The sequence below is a fragment of the Idiotropiscis lumnitzeri genome, chromosome 3, assembly GCF_059441095.1.
Source record: "Idiotropiscis lumnitzeri isolate Australia: NSW breed Sydney's pygmy pipehorse chromosome 3, RoL_Ilum_1.0, whole genome shotgun sequence".
Taxonomy (NCBI): domain Eukaryota; kingdom Metazoa; phylum Chordata; class Actinopteri; order Syngnathiformes; family Syngnathidae; genus Idiotropiscis; species Idiotropiscis lumnitzeri.
The window spans coordinates 1151326-1167362 of NC_142393.1; the positions used below are offsets into that span (position 1 = coordinate 1151326).

At 46.3% G+C, this 16037-nt stretch overlaps 1 protein-coding gene across 2 annotated transcripts in view; it reads right to left on the bottom strand.

The window, feature by feature from the left end:
- Positions 1-2491: 2491 nt before the first annotated feature.
- fmnl3 (formin-like 3) overlaps positions 2492-16037 on the bottom strand; it is a 32365-nt gene continuing 18819 nt past the window's right edge. The window contains exons 6-26 of one of the 2 annotated variants that reach the window (XM_088290860.1): positions 15188-15334; positions 14386-14494; positions 14201-14277; positions 13378-13471; positions 12251-12325; positions 12064-12174; positions 11844-11993; positions 11292-11393; positions 10388-10745; positions 10104-10196; positions 9905-10029; positions 9638-9840; positions 8809-9112; positions 8659-8739; positions 8450-8579; positions 8176-8336; positions 7349-7450; positions 6183-6275; positions 5986-6109; positions 5213-5326; positions 2492-3477 (exon numbers count right to left, since the gene is read on the bottom strand). In XM_088290860.1, coding sequence (XP_088146986.1) covers positions 5235-5326; positions 5986-6109; positions 6183-6275; positions 7349-7450; positions 8176-8336; positions 8450-8579; positions 8659-8739; positions 8809-9112; positions 9638-9840; positions 9905-10029; positions 10104-10196; positions 10388-10745; positions 11292-11393; positions 11844-11993; positions 12064-12174; positions 12251-12325; positions 13378-13471; positions 14201-14277; positions 14386-14494; positions 15188-15334 — 2731 coding nt within the window. In that variant the 3' untranslated portion in view covers positions 2492-3477; positions 5213-5234. The remainder of the gene's footprint in view (positions 3478-5212; positions 5327-5985; positions 6110-6182; positions 6276-7348; positions 7451-8175; positions 8337-8449; positions 8580-8658; positions 8740-8808; positions 9113-9637; positions 9841-9904; positions 10030-10103; positions 10197-10387; positions 10746-11291; positions 11394-11843; positions 11994-12063; positions 12175-12250; positions 12326-13377; positions 13472-14200; positions 14278-14385; positions 14495-15187; positions 15335-16037) is intronic. The other variant, XM_088290861.1, reaches the window with a different exon arrangement.

The window sequence follows — 16037 nt, forward strand, 5'->3', positions numbered from 1 at the left end:
TTGCAGTATTATATTTTGTTCTTTGACAATAACAACAAAAATGATCTGGTGACGAAAAAGGAACCATTTTCTAGCCATTTCCTCCCTTCTTTGACATTTTTGCCCCCCCAAGCAGGTCTCCATTTCTCTCTCATGCATTTCGCCACTACCTCCGTGCAAAAGGAAAAGAGAGATGCAAATTGCAGTGGAACATCTTTTTAGTATTATTTTTCTATGAATTGTATAGCAGGCAAAGAGAAAAATCTTGTTCCATCCTGGAAAACCAATGAAGGCGTTGTGGACGAAATGGGCGTCCGTGGCTCTTTCAGGTCCAACGACGACACGTTTTGTTTTTCCAGCTGAACTCAACATTTCCCCGTGGAGGTCTTGCTCCACTCAACTGATTGTCTTTTACCTACTTGCACAGACTAAAGTTCTATATATTTGCATATAGATGAGAAATTATATATACCCATTAACAAAGTGTCTTGAAAGTGTAGCCAGGAACATCAGTAAGAATTAGCAGTCTGTACTTTCTATCAATTTTGAAGTCATTTACGGTGAATGAGCGTGTGAGTGAAAGCTGGATGATGATGATGATGATGATTGTAACATTCCAAGATGTCACGTCTGGGATGGACACTGTGGCCTTGGATTACTCTAGGAGGCAAATGTAGAAGGTGACATCTAACTTATCTAGTGTGTTAAACCCCACCCATCCCCCCAAAAATGTGACAAATAATTAGCTGCAAATAGTTGAATTTATTGTTTCTTCCTTCTCTGTTGACCGCAACTGTACTTTGAGGAAAGCCCAGCGTTGTCATTCGGTGGCACGGATGTTCATGGGAGACGATTTGTTTTTCTCGTTATGTTTAATGACACGATCAGGTGATTTGGGTTCATCGTCACAGTTAAGCGCATTCCCAGGACGGAGACCGATCAGCTTCCTGATAAGCATTCCTTTGTTAAAGCCTTTTGCCGTGCTGCTAATGCTAACCATCTGTCTGTCTCAAGAATGTTCTCGCCGCGTTAGCCGTTGTGCTGCATTCACTGAGCTCGTGGGCCCGAACCCGCCACAAAACTCGGCATGGTGCTCACTCGCACACAAACTTCATTCCGAGGAAAGCGGGTTGACCCCTCTGTGTTTTCTTTCTTTTATTTTTAACATCTGTCCACGTAAATTAGAACAATCATCCTTCAGTTGCTGAAATGTATTTGTTGGCAAAAACCCACATGGATTTGTGTGGTTCTGATTGTTTTTATGATTCGGTTTCTTTTTGATATAAGAAATTAAATGGATTTTTATAGTAGAAATGTACAGTGGCTCATGTCTGTCATTTGAAGAGATTGGGATGGTGCTGGGGCGATATCATAAGTTAAAAAAAATGCACCTGTCTGTACGTGGTCATTTCTGGAAAAAACAAAAGCAAACAAAAAAGCGCCTTCTATAGGTGGTCATTTCTAAAAAAAAATAAAAAAACAAACAACAAAAATTCTGACTATACAAGTTCATTTCTTTTCAAAAAAGAAAAAAAGCACTTTATATTCGTCATTTCTAAAAAAAAAACAACCAAAAATACCCAAAACAAAACAAACAAAAAAAAAGCTCCTGAGTATACAAGGTCATTTAAAAAAAAAAAAAAAAATAAGGAAAAAAAAAAGCACCTTCTATTCGTGGTCATTTTTTAATAAAAACAAAATAAAATGAAATAAAAAAACTCCTGAATATACATGGTAATTTCTTGGGAAAAAAATCCTTACTATAACATGGTCATTTCTAAATAATAATATTAATAATAATAATAAAGCACCTTACTGTACAAGCTCATTTCTTTAAAAAAAAAAAAAACAACAACAACAACAAAAAGTGCCTTTGACTCGTGGGGTCATTTAAAAAAAAATAAAATAAAATAAAAAAAAAATTATTGTTCTTTAAAAAAAAAACTTTTAGTAGCAGTATAGCAAGGTGCATTTTTTCCGAAATGACCATGTATAGTCAGGAGTTGTTTTTTTTTTTAGCTTTTATTTGAAGTTGGCCAACAGCACACGCTTTAGGCGCATTACCGTAATGCACCGTGATGCAGAGCATTAAAAATAACAGTGGCGGCTGGCTTGACTTAGTCTTTGCGTGTGGAGGCTGGCCTGACTGCAATAAAATGGGCGTCCCGAGGAACCGACTTTTCCGCCCCCAGGACGGACTGCACAGCTCTAGACATTCTACAATACATGTAGAAGTGGTTTTCTCCGCCCCTTTATGTAGAGGTCAAGCACCGTTTTGCCCAGAGAGAGACAAAAGTCGTGAAGAGGTGGCGTGGGGTTCCCATTCCACACCAAGCAACCTGTACTGAGAGATGTGTGCAGCGAAAAACGATCCAATTTCACCCAAATCATTTTAGCATCTCTGCTTTTCTATGACAGAAAGTAAAGAATCAAAAAGTCTGTCGCCATTTTTACAAAAGAAAAGCCGTAGCTTTTGGGAACCAGAAGCCAACTTCAAAAACAAACCACGACCTTGACATAATTCTTCTTTATTACACAGGAAATATTTGACGCAATTTTCGAGTAAATGTCTTGATTTGATTGTACATGAATAGGAAGTCAGCTTTATGTATTGTCGTTGAAATTAGTGTACAAATGGTCACTCCATTTCCACTAAGATAAGGCGTTAGAAAAAAAAAACTGAAAACATCCTTCGCCCGTCAGCACGTCGGCGAACGGCAGTCCAACCAGCAATCTTGGCCACACACTTGTCAAAGTGTCGCTTTGGTGGCAGAAAGCTCGGACGAGGCACGCGTCACCACTTTCCGATCCGTCTACATTCGGAAATTTTTTTGGCATATTGATTCAGTATCATAAGGCGACTATTAAAGTACAAGGCGATAGAAATACATTCCTCAAAGGTGTAAAATGCGGTAGAAATATGAAGACATAACACTGTTTTCGCCAAAGGCACATTTGAAGCAAAACATGAAACTGGTTTTGTGTGTGTGTGTGCGTTTTACGTAGCAGAATTGCCCGGACGACACGGCCTCCGGTGAGAGATCACCAAGTGTCTCATGCAGTATCCGTGGCGTTCTTTTTGCAAGTCTGCCCAAAAATGTCCCAACAGCTTCACGAACTGTCGCCTCGATGTCCACGTGCAGTTCCAAAGATGCAAATGCATCAACGTTGCCCGACTCAAACGGAGCAACAAAGTCTAGAAGTGAACCGTTCCACTTCATTTAAAGTGGCAGTAAAGAAAAAAAAAAAAGAAAGGCCTTCATAAATAAATAAATTAGGCAGCTAAAACAAGGCCTCTGTTGTGACCCGACACACACACATTTTTTGTCAGTCTTTGTGATGTTCAGCCCCAGGCTCCAAACGGACTTTTTGGCGACGCGGCCAGGAAGGTTATAGCCAAGGAAGGGGGGAGCGTAAGAGTTGATTAAGTGGTTTAAGGTCGCTTCCAACCGTTGCGGATCAAGGCATCAGCTCGCAGGTAAGGCTGGTTTCGAAGATCTGGGAGTAGGCGGGACCAAACAAATGTTAGATGACACACACGTCAAGATTCATTGTCAATATATTGCTTGTTTGCTGCACAAGTGAGAACTGGCACATTCCCAAAGCTTTGAATGTCCACCGACGGTGTGTGGAAATTCAAAGCTTGAAGAAATGAAACCAAAAGCAAAAAGTCCAAATTGAGCCACGACAATCATGATTGCACTTCCAGTACAAAAAAAGGTCAACAGGCTCACGAAACAATTGCCTCACGTTGTTGATAGACAACCAACATGGCCATCACTAATGAGATCCATGAAAGAAAATCATCCCGCATTTTCCTTTTTATTTTATTTTTTTTCAAATATTCGAAATTCGAATCTCGATGCGATGACACACAAATGCAACTTACATGCACGAGAACGTTAACCGAATACCCTTCATTATTTTGCTCAAAGTAGGAAACAATGCTCGTCTATTGAATCTCATCAGAACAGAGGTGTCAAACATACGGCCCGTGGGCCGGATCAGGCCCACAAACGGGTTTAATCCGGCCCGTGTGAAGATTTGGAAAAGTCGAAAAATACGAACGGCATAAATGAATAAAGAGCCGCCCCGAATGTGCCAAATGGCCGATTTTTGTTGCTTCTTGTTTATTTCTGTAAATTTAATTCATTAAACTTTTACCATAAGCTCCGATATTTGAATATGTACAGCAAAATTCAATGTGGCGGCCAATCCGTAAGCTTTTCTTTCAAAGCTCTTGATATTTACAAGCAATACTCAAATGAGTAGAGCAAGTTGAACTTGAAATTCTTCTAGATCTCACTCTTTAAAACACAACCTTAAGTCGTCGTTATATCGGGAACAAAAAAAAGAATGAAAATGAGTTTGACACCGCTGCTTTAGAAGGTGCCGGCGTACCTAATGTTGTGTCCAATTGACTGATTTGTCTCAACGTGTCTGTTGGAGTCTGTTGACCGGACAGCACACAGCGAGCGACAATCAACACGGGACAAAATAACACTGGACAGCATGCGACATGAAAGAGTGGGTGAGGACGACGACGACGACGACGACGACGACGACGACGAGGATGATGAAGGTGGTGGTGGGGAAAGGCGTCGGGGTGCACTGGTCTCAAAACCCTTTTGATGCATGGCCTTTTTTGTGTGTGCTGCTTTGCGTGGCGTAAGATGAGGTCGCTTGAGTTTGCACGAGTCTGAAGCAGCCGACACCACCGGAGCAGCACACACGGGCGGCACAGCGCTCAGCCAAGCTACCTTGCTTCCCCTCCGTTAGGAAAAACCGTCCAAAATCTTCATTTGGGCTGGAAGGGGAGACGACGCACGACAAGTAGTTGGGGAAGAAGAGTCACACGTTAGCGGGAACACCAACACCCAACAAGTTAGTCTGGTGGAACAAAGCATCGCGGGGAACATGAAAGAATGAGCCAAACCTCTTCATGATGGGGGGGGGGGCAAAATGAATGCACATCCATTTACATTCCATGCGGCAAGCTCTTTGCTTGTACTTGGAGTTTATCAGCCAATTTTTGAACATGTTGACACGTTTCGCTCCCCGCTAAGAGGTTTGGCCGACTCTTCTCACCAGATACGAGTCTTTTCATGTCAAACACCAAACAAAAAGGACGGCCCAAGTTAGTGCACGCTGGCTGTGACGACGATCATGCTGCATGCAAAGTGGAGATGGGGGGGGCGGGGTTGGGGCCACATACGAGAAACACCTGGACAACCTTGGCGTTAAAGGGGGAGGGGCTAGCAGTTGGCGTCGTCGCAGAGGTTGGCCTCACAGAAGAACCGTGAGCCGCGTTTAGCCGTGCGGGCTGTGAAGGGGACGCTCTTCAGTACTGGCGGGGGGGGGGGAGAGAACACGTTTTTATCAGCAGGGAGGGCCAAACACCGGAACACATTCACATGGCATTAAGGAGGCTGTCATGACAGCTGCAGGAGGATGCAAAACTTTTTTGGTTAGGAATGCCAACTTGACGTTCGGACATTTCAAGCACCAGCGAGAAAACAAACGTTAGTGTCTGCGTGAACCCCGGGGCTGTGACGCCACACGTCATCTTCCGCTCTCGATATATCGAGATATTGCAGCGCTTCTCAATTCTTGTTAAGCTTGTCAGTTGGCTCAGCAAAGTATAAAAACATAAAAATGAGGAGCAACCATCGATGAATGCTGATCATTATTTAGCACACGTGACTGCCAAATAGTGAGCCGTGCGGCTTACGCATTTGAACGCAACACTCGACTGGCGCTTGAGAGGAAAAATCGGCAAAAACAAAAAGCGGAGGTCTGAGGTCAACCGAAGCCACGCCCACTCGAATGGCTTCTGAGAAACGTTCGCAGACGACACGTCAAGGAATATCGGCTACGTGCCGGATTCCCCACGCGGCGGCGCGCGCACCACGTAGCACAAAGTGCATTTGAAAGGAGCCGAACAGCGAACGACCACCGAAGTCCCGAGCCCGCGACGGGACCGGCGAGAGGCGCGGCCCGGCCCACCTGTGATGATGTCCTCAATGGTGCCGTCCTTGCCTTCGTACACGGGACGGTGGTCTTTGGCCTGCCGCTTGCGAAGCTCGGCAATCAGCTCCTGCTGCTGGTGCCGCTTCTTCTGGGCCTGAACCTGAAACGCAAGCAGCAGAAGACGTTCGGAAGGCGCTCGGCACAACGCTTCATTTCCTGCATTTGGAGCGGACCTTGGGGTCGTGTTGCTTGGCCTCTTGCGCCAGTAACTTCTCTCTCATGGCTTCTTCCTGCTTTTTCCTTTGTTCGTTGTCCTCCACGGCATCCTGATGAGACGAGAAAAAAAATGATACAAAACAAAGATGGGCTGTCAGCAACAAGAAAGTCAAATGAAATGAATTTCTTTGGAAGAGGAAATAAACAAAAGGCCTCACGGGAAGTGAAATGACTCGTGTCATTGAGTCGAGGCCAAGTTGCTTCAAGAAAAATGAATTTCAAAAAAGTTCGAGTCCACTTTTCTTCACGAAGTTGGTGGAGTATCGGTACCGGTGATGAATGTCGCTTTCGTGCTTTGTCCTATTTCTTTCTCCCTCAAACATCTTCACATTTTCAAAGTTCACAGCCTTTTTTTTTTTTTTATGAATGGAAAAGTAATTTGAATCAAATCTTGAAGCAATTTGTCATGTCGAAATTTCTCTTTTTCCGTCAGATTGTGTTCATAAATACTCTTTGGTACTATTTTGTTATTGATTTGTATTTATTTTTTAAGATTCAAGCATGAAACGCTAGCAAAGAACTTTGTGGGCGGCTAGAAAGTATTAAGAGTGACATCCTTTCGCGACTCAGGGCAGGATTTTTTTAAGTGAAAATGTTTTTTCAATTTTAGTTTGAGTGATTTTATTCATTTTGGTTGACGCTAAGAACCTTGATTAGGAGAAACCATCAAAGGCGGGTTAAAGGTCGCATGGCGGCAAAACAAAACAAAAAAAAAAACTGAAGGGGAAGACGCCCAAACGCGACGGAACTTCCCGCTTAAATGAAGAGGAGAAAACACGGTGTGACTATTGCTTTGGCGGCGCCAAGTCACATTTCCGTTAGGAGATGCCATAAATCTGGAGTGAGAACAATCTGAGGAAGTGCGCTGCATTTTGTTTGCTGGCGCGAGGCGAGGCGAGGGGCGGGGCGAGGGGCGGGCCCGTTCCACGGCGTGCACGACTGCAGAGGACGAGAGGGAAGAAGCAGTGGAAGCGCCGCAGCTGCGGCTCAACGGCCCAGCTGGCCTTTCCTGTTTTTTGGCCTCAGACTGCGCCGACACGTCCTGTGGCACCGCGACGGACAAAATTCTGCCCCCAATTTCCTGAAATCTGCATTGTGTGACATTTGCGGCGTGTGGTGTCACCTTGTAGGCCTTGATAAAGCGCACAAAGACGGGGAAGAACACGGCCGGCGGCGTGGTCTTGGCGCTCTCTCCAAAGTAGTTGACCACGTGATTGAAGGCTTCCTACAAGTGCGACGAGAACACAATAAGAACCAATACAAAAGTCAGCAATTGTTGTGTGCGTTGACGCTTTGTGGCTGACGCAATTTCACATGCGCAAAGAGAGTAAACCAAACATGAAACGGCAGCATTTTGTCCGAATTATTCAAACGGGAGGAATCCGATCTGGACCTAAATGACATTTTGGCTGTTGAGCTTGACGTCACTGAAATGTAAATAACCCGAAACCCGAAACATTGAGCTTCATTCAACCAAAATTCAATGCTAACAAAATGGATTGAGCATCAGTCTTCAACTAAAACCCCCCAAAATACCAAACATCAGTTCAAGGCCTTCAAGGCTGGCCTAAAATCATCAAGAAATCCTGATCAGATTCTTCACATTATATCCTAGTGTTGTATTTCAAGTGCAAGTTTTGATCCAATCCGAATTTAGCCAGCTCCTGTTGCCAGGCAGATTTCACAATAGCAGTAACACGCGCGATTCTTTCCGAGGCCTTCGGATACAATCGCGCAGGCGTCTGTGCGGGGTGTTTCCGGTTGATCGACAGTTGCGATAGCCAATCAGATGACGACTTGATGACAATAAGGCCTTCTCTCTCTCTGGCCTACGTCGGTCTTCACTGAAGGCCTCGTTGTCAAATGCACGGCCCGCCTCTGCCAAAAATCAACCTTGTTCACCCAAAATCGACATTTTGCTTTCCGGGTGTGTTTTTGTTTGTCTCCTACCTCGGCTGTCTTGGCATCCCTCTGCAGCTTGTCGAGCTGAGCGTCGCTGGCCTGCACGAAGCCCTTCAGGACCGAGTGGTCGTGGAGGCTACATTCTCTGCGGATCAGCTCCATGCCTTTTCCCAACTCTCGCACATCCAGCAGAACGTTTTCCAGTGACACTTTGTGTGCAGGCAAGGGAAGAAGTCAAGCGTTTCAAAAACTTCCGGTCCATTTCACTGATGAAAAAATGCGCTTTTTTTCAAGAGTTGGAACGGCGAGGATGTGCGCTGACCTGCTGCGGCTTTATCCACAAAGTGCAGTTCATTGTAGAAGTTGGCCAGCTCCAAATATTTCTCCTTGACGACGAGAGCGATGTAGTGGAGCAGCGTCATTTTCCTGTCGGTGGATTTGGTGTCCAGCAGCTGCGCCGCAAAGCGAAACAATCAAAAGCGATTCCAGGCGATGAGGAATGAGGCGCAAATTGGTCGCCGCGTTACTCACCAGATCGAGACTTTGCAATTTGAAGCCATAAACGCACCCTCGCTTGCCGCTATTCATGTAGTTGCCCAAAGCCAAAATAATCTGGAAGGCCATCGAAGGAGTGAAAGAGCGGCCGCGTTTGAAAGCGCTCCAAACCAAGAGTCAACAAACCTCCAGCATTCTTTTCAACTTTGGCGAGGATTTGACCGAGCCCGAAGCGGCGATGATGGCGTTGAGCTGCGGCGTGAGCATGCCCACGTTGTCGGCAAAGTTCCCCACGAAGGCGATGATGTTCATCCTCTGCGTGAGCCGCTCGATCTTGCTGAAGAGCAACATGAAGCGGTCCTCCTCGGCCAGCTGGTCCAGCGGGCGCCGCTCTCGTTCGTACTGACGAAGCAACTTCACCTCCGCTTCCGTGGGCAGGAAGCGCATCAGACACTCCACAAAGTCCACCGGTAAGGCCTTCAGGTCAAATCTAAGGCAGGCATAAAAAAAAAAAAAAAAAAAAAAATTGGGTCATTTTATTCATGACAATCTGAATCTTTTTTCTTGGTTGTTAGTTTATTTGAATTTATTCCAAACGATTATTACGTTACGGTTCCCGTAAAAGTGTTTTCAAGATGAACACGGTACAATCTTTCATTTTCAAAAGCTCAAAACTTTGAAATGTTTTTGTCGTTAAACGTCCGTTTTATTTGAGTTTAAATTAAAAACAAAGAAGCGCCTTACTCTACAATGTCATTTCTTGAAAAAAAAAAGTGGCTTTTGTGGTGCTCGTGAATATTGTCAGCTGACTCGCTTTGTAAATGCTTGTTCAAGTTCTCATCAGGAAACGCTTCGAACGAGCGCCGCCGCTTCGTGCGTCACTCGGCCTGCTTTTCGCAATGAGCAAAATCTGAAGAAAACCATCGACGACTTCATTCTCAGTTTTCAGCAATTATCGTCAAACGCGGTAAGAAATTTCTCGGAATGAATTTGGAAAAGCAAAGTGATTGAATACTTCTCGATGGCTTTGCAGATCTCCTCGGTGGTCTTGTTCGCCTTCCTCAGCGTGATGGCCAAATTTTTGGAGCGGTTGGCGTCCAGCAGCGTGACTTTGTTGGCCGTCTTCTGAGCCACTTTGCTCTTTGGGCACGACACGTCCACAATCGGACCCTGCGCCCGCGTCTTAAACAGCTCCTCGAACCTCTCCAGATCCAGTTCCTGCACACAGGCCACGGTTTGCGATTTGAAGCATTTCATCGGCGAACGCGTCGGCTTGACGTGCCTCGAGCACACGTTCGTCATCGATCTCATTGAAAACGGTGCCGTTGATCTGATTGGGCTTCAGGGCGGTCCAGTTAAACACGGGCAGGCGGAACTTGGTCTTGATGGGCTTCTTGATTCGAATCGCTGCAAGAGAGCGGCCACGTTTTGAGTTTCGCTCCGCTCGTTTCGGGAAAAGAAGAGCGAGAAGCGGCGCTTACCCGAGAGGCCCAAACTCAGGATGACCGAAGGAGAAGCTTCAGACAGAGGAGGAGCGAGAGGAGGCGGAGGCGGAGGAGGAGGTGGACTGAGGCCTGGAGAAGATGAGGTTCCGGTTTTTTCTTGTTGTTTGAAAGCAATTTCAAAAGAAGGCAGTAAAACCAAAACGAGAAATATTTGAACGTAAAGAAAATTGCAACTGGACGAAGATTGTAAATTGCCCAAAAGTGCCAACGTGAGCGTTCGCCGTTGGAGGGCGGTGACAGCTGTGCATCACGAGGCTCACTTGCGGTCGAAGGAAGAGGAGGAGGAGGCGGAGGCAGTGGAGGTGGCGGGGGCGGAGCTTCACTCGCCGGGGGCAAACTGGGATCCAGTAGTCCCAGTTCCGATTCGCCCGACACTGACACCAAAGGCGGCTTCCCAATATCAGCCAAGGGGATGACGATGCCGCCGCCGCCGCCGCCGCCGCCGAGCGTCTCGATGGCGATGTCGCCATCGGGCTTCTTGTGCAGGCGGATGGTGCCTTGCTGCTCCAACTCCAGCAGTCGCCTCTCGATGTTGAAGTGCCTCTGGAAGGCGGCGTCCTTCTCCTTCAGGACCCTCCTCAGGGTGTTGACCTGCGTGCTGGTCGACTCGTACGTCTCCTGAGCGGTCACAAGGGGGCGATGTGGAGCGCAAGAACATGACTGGACAAGCTGAAAAAACATCCTGCTTCCTGCCGACCTTCGTTTGCCATCACCCTGATTTAGTTGAACGCTTCTCAAAGTGAAATATGCCGCCCGAGCCTCCTAACCTCCCGGGATCAATCTTGCGTCAAGATGACCTGGAGCGAGCGCTGGGCAATAAACCCAAATTTATTACAATGACCGACGTCATTTTGCTCATGTTGGTAAATTTGGTGTTTAAAAAAAAATGCGTCAATGTTTAAGACAGAGTCACGTGACTCCACCTATCTGAACCCTAGTTGAAAACCCTCCCCGAGCTGCAAAGTTCAGACAGATCATTTTTGTACTTTTATTTTTCATTGAAAGTAATCTGTACCAGTTAGTCAATAAAAAAAAGCAGTTCATATGCATTTAATGCATTTATTTTGTTAATTTATCGTGCATTTATCGCTATCGAGGTAAAATTGCTCAATTCATCGCGATATTGATTTGAGATCATATCGCCCAGCCCTACCTGGAGCTTACCCGTATCGCTTGAAGATCTTTATCCTTCTGGAGGAGCACCTTCTCCAAGTCAGCCACCTTCATCATCGTTTCATTCTCGACCTCGAGAAGCTTCTCAGTCACCTGGGTGGTAAAAAAAAAAGAAAAAGTGCAATCAGAGGAGGTGATTTCCACATTCACAGCCGCTGCCGCTGCAGCTGCAACATCATTCCTCCCACGCTCGAATTTGCACGGCGCATCCCCAAGCAGAAATATGAGACGGCCGACAGCACTTTGCAGCAAGCGTGACGCGGCGTTTATTTTGCATTTGAAAAGAGCGCACATGTGGCGCTGGAATTCAGCTTTCGTCCTCCCTCGTCAGTCCTGACCCCGGAGAGCAGAATTGGTCGGGAAATTCCTCAAATGATGTCAGCGCTGCCCGCGACCTTTTCCATGTGGAGACGACGCGGCGTGGGAAGGACAATATCGGCCGAACGCGCCCACCCCGTGAAGATGCCGTTGGTTGTAATGAGAGCGTTTTGTTGCCGACTGCACGCGCCGAAATGAGCTCGGCGAGCAGCGAAAGCGACTTACGTGAGACAGGTGCTCCTCCAGTTCCTCCACCTTTTCCAGGGCGGCATTTTTGGTTTCGGCGTCTTCCAGCAGACCGCCCACGTCGAACACGTTGTCCAGGTAGGCCTGGATCTGCACCGACAGCTTGTCGCTCTCCGTGTGTTTGCATTTCTGAGGCGAGGAAAGCACGTGACATGATGAGCGACGCTCAACGGAGCACCTCGTCCGCTGAGAGTTTCACCTCCAGATAGTCATCCAGTCCCAGCTTGGTGAATTCGAACTGCAGGTGGACTCGGAAGTTCATGTCCTCCACCGAGTGGACCACAATGTTGATGAACTGCATGCAAGCGACCTGCGTGGCGGACAAAACGCACTTTTGCACGCGGGCCGCAGCAAAATGCACCAAAGCGAAACGGTTCGGCGCTCACCATAAAGTCGATGTTTCCCTCCTCACTGCGGAAGAAATCCATCAGGCGCTCGAAACGATGCTTCTCCTTGCAGACCTAAAAAATGACGACGTGTTACCTTGTAAATATTAAATGGCATGTCGTCGTCATAGAGACGCTGAAAGCACGTTTGATTGATTAAATGCTAAGCTAACAACAATTCCAACTTAAGCAAGAGGCGCTCCATAAGAGAAAAAAAAAGACCGTTCACGCTTTTATTATTTGCTCAATAGTTCACCACAAATTTGGGATTTTTATTTCTTGCTCATGAATGCTATTCACTTAAAAAAAATTTTTTTTTTAGCTTAAGTAATCACTTAGTGAAACCAATTTGACATTTTAATGTCTTAAAAACACTTTCTTACACTATTCTATGTTTGAAAAAACTATTCTTATCCAAGTCATCAGAAAATGATCTTCCAACCCAAAAATATCCAGACAAAAGGATAAACAAACAACGGCATGTTTTCCCAGCAAATTCTTTAACTATTTAGGTTTTTTTTTAAGGTCCTAAAATAAAATGAACGTCTGCTATAAACTCACGGAAAAAATCTAAAAAAAAAACCTTACTTTTAACAACGCCATGTTTTCCCATCAAATTCTTTTGCTATTTGTTTTTTGTTTTTTAACTCACAGAAAAAAATCTGAAAAATTAAAAACAAAAACAAAAAACGTTGCTTTGATGAGCGGGTTCATTTCCTCTCTGTGTTCTGTGCAGGAAATGCTCAGTAAGAGTTTGTAGTCGTTGGAGTTGATGCTTATTTTTGCATCTGGCGTCTTAATGAGACCAATGACCTCTGAGAGGTCACCGGCGAGCTTCGCTTCCACCCTGTGCGGAGCCGACAACTCCCAGAGCTCCTCAACTTTCATCCGTCGTGCAACATGCGGACATTTCTTGGTGTTTTTTTTTTTTCAGATTACTAAAAAAACACAACCAAAGGATTTGTATGGCAATGAGACGATGTTACTCATCCAAATATTGTAACTTTTTTTTTTATTAGTTTGAAGTCTATTTCCTCCGCATTTTATCGACGGGACGAACCTGGTGAACTGAAAGAAAAAGAAAGAAAGCTCCGATTGCAAATTGCATCGCGTCTGGCTTTGGGCACCTCTTTGAAGTTGTCAAACGCTGACAGGATGATCTCGTGACCTCCCCGAACGAGGCAGACGGCAGCCAGCAGCTCGAGGACCAAGGCCTTTGTCCTGCAAGTGCGGGACGCGCCCGTTAGGACAGCGCAGACGTTTCCAAAACAAGCACCGGCGGTGAACAAATGCGCGTCAATTTCAAAATCGATGCATGATTGGAAGCAAAACGCAGACAAGCGCTGCTCTTGAAGCTTTGAAGACGTTTACTCGTCATTATCAAGTGACCTTGAAGCATTCGTCTGCTTTTTTTGAGGAGAATGGACGCATCTCGTTCCCGTCGTCAAAGAACAAGCAGATCATATGAACAGGTTGCACGCCCCCCCCCCCCCGGGGAGCAAATCCAAGAAGTGAACTTTTAAAGAATTCAGTCCAATGCGCGAAGCAAAGGAGTCAAATAAATCCTTAATCATTTTTAAACATTCTGGAAATTGATTTTTGACAACATTTTTCAATTGACAACCGACTCATTCAGACTTTTACAGTAAAATGCATTTTTTTTTTGCCAAATGCATTTTGTCCTTTTTCTGTTTGGATGACAAATAAACACGTTAACGTTCTGTTTCCAATCCACTCGTGTTATGAAACGACCAAGAAAACTGCTGGCGAGTGTTTTGCCAGAAGAGGGCAAAGCCGTCGTGACGTGGCAATGCATTGTGGGACTTGGAGTATCCCCCATTGGATTTTCGACACACACACGCCAAAGATGCCAGTTGCAAGTGAAAAAGTGCAAATGATGCCAAAATGGCACCTTTGGCGTGAGGCAGATGGCGGCACTTTGGTTCTTACCGTGAGCTCTTATTGTTCAAACTGAGAGCAATTTCATTGACGGCGTGCGCGTGAGACATGACCATATTGAAGCCATACTGCACGGAGAGGAGAGAGACAGACAACAGGATGTGGTGAGACCAAAAGGCAGCACAGGAAGCCTCGGCGTGTCACGGGTGACCCGAATCAAGTCACGGCGGGGCTACCTGGTAGTTCATGATGGCGCGCAGGCACATGATGCACACGTGCACGTCATCCTTCTGGCTCACGAGTCGGGAGTTCTTGATGGTTTTGCTGCTGGAGACGGAGCCGTAGCTGCGAGACATGGCGAAGGTTGTTGTCAGGCGCATTCGTGCGTTTGCCGTCACGCTTTTGAGGTTGCCAATGCATGACGGGAGATGCCCGCTTTCCTCGCCGCCGGCGACACAAAGTCGGGCAATGATGCAACCGAAGCGCATAACGTTTGCAACGTGCGCACTTCAAAGGCATCTTTTTGGAATATGACGCTGCAAAAACTGCGTACAAGCAAAAGACGCTCGTTTTCTTACAAGTAGAAAAAATTAACAACCTCGAGAATTATTGTGGTTGGTGCACGACTGCAACATTTTATGATTTTCGGGGCTGACTGAAACCGATAAAAATATGGATATTATTATTATTATAAAAATCTAGATACCTTTCATGACGGTGTGAGTCAGGTCTGAGCATTGCCGCCATTCAAAAGCGAGGACACTAAAACAAGCCTAAAATTGGTTCTCTGTACCTAATTTGACGGCAGTGAGTCGAAAAAAAGGCCATTTTATAGCATGACAACCGTTTGGCGCAATATAAATATTTTCAGTTATTCTCTGGAAAAGATGACATGAAAACAAAACGAGACGGAATGCGCGGCGACATAAAATGAGCCTCCGCTGAAGCCGACAGACTCGCATATGCTGATGCGTTTTCGCAGCGCATGTTAGGTGAGCAGCGCACGTCACGGAAGGAAGCCAGCTCAGCGATACATACCGGAGGACAGACTGGCGGGCCGAGCGCACCAGCGTGTTGCAGAAGGGCTGAGTGCTCATTGGATGCAAATCCTCTATGGACCTGCTCCAAGATTTGGCCTTGACCAAGAAGCCCTCCTCGCCATTGTCCAGCCCCTCAAAATCCAACCTGGGCCACACGCACACAGGCAGACACAGAGGCGGAGCGGGGGTACAGAGCAGATGCGGGGGGGCGGGGGGGGGCAGGTTAGGTTAGGTGAGCGATGCAGCAAGGCGGTTATCACCAGACCGTCGTTCGGCCGCACGATAAACCTCAGCAACGAAAACGCCTCTCGTTCAGCTCAAGCTTAAATCACGACTGGGCCGAAATCTTGGGACGCACCGTTTAAGCAATGACATCATCAGTTGGGGTGTCGGTGAGCGAAACGTGGGGCGCCTCTTCTGATTTGGGTTTTTGCATCGGAACTTTCCTGTTCTTCATCAAGAGCGTGAGATGACCAAGAAGAGCTAAAAGGAACTGTTGTGTGAATTGGAAAAACGCTTCGGAGAGCAACCTCCATGACACCGACAGTCCTTTATAGCGGAAGTCCTCAATCCTGTTCCCGAGGGCCGTCATGTGTCCTGTCCGTTTCGGATCTCTCCCGGCTGCAACGCACCCGACTCAAACGATCAGAAGCCGGAGAACGATCCAAATCATTTGCAGACGGAAGAGATGGAAAACGGACAGGACACTGAGGAACAGGATTGAAGAGCCCTGCTTTATAGGCAAAGCGTACTCCTGACAAACCTTTCCCAAAAAATATGACTCATCATCGCTGACAGGAGCAAAAGGCCGCTGATGAAGTTCACCGACTACGTGGAAACGCTCACAA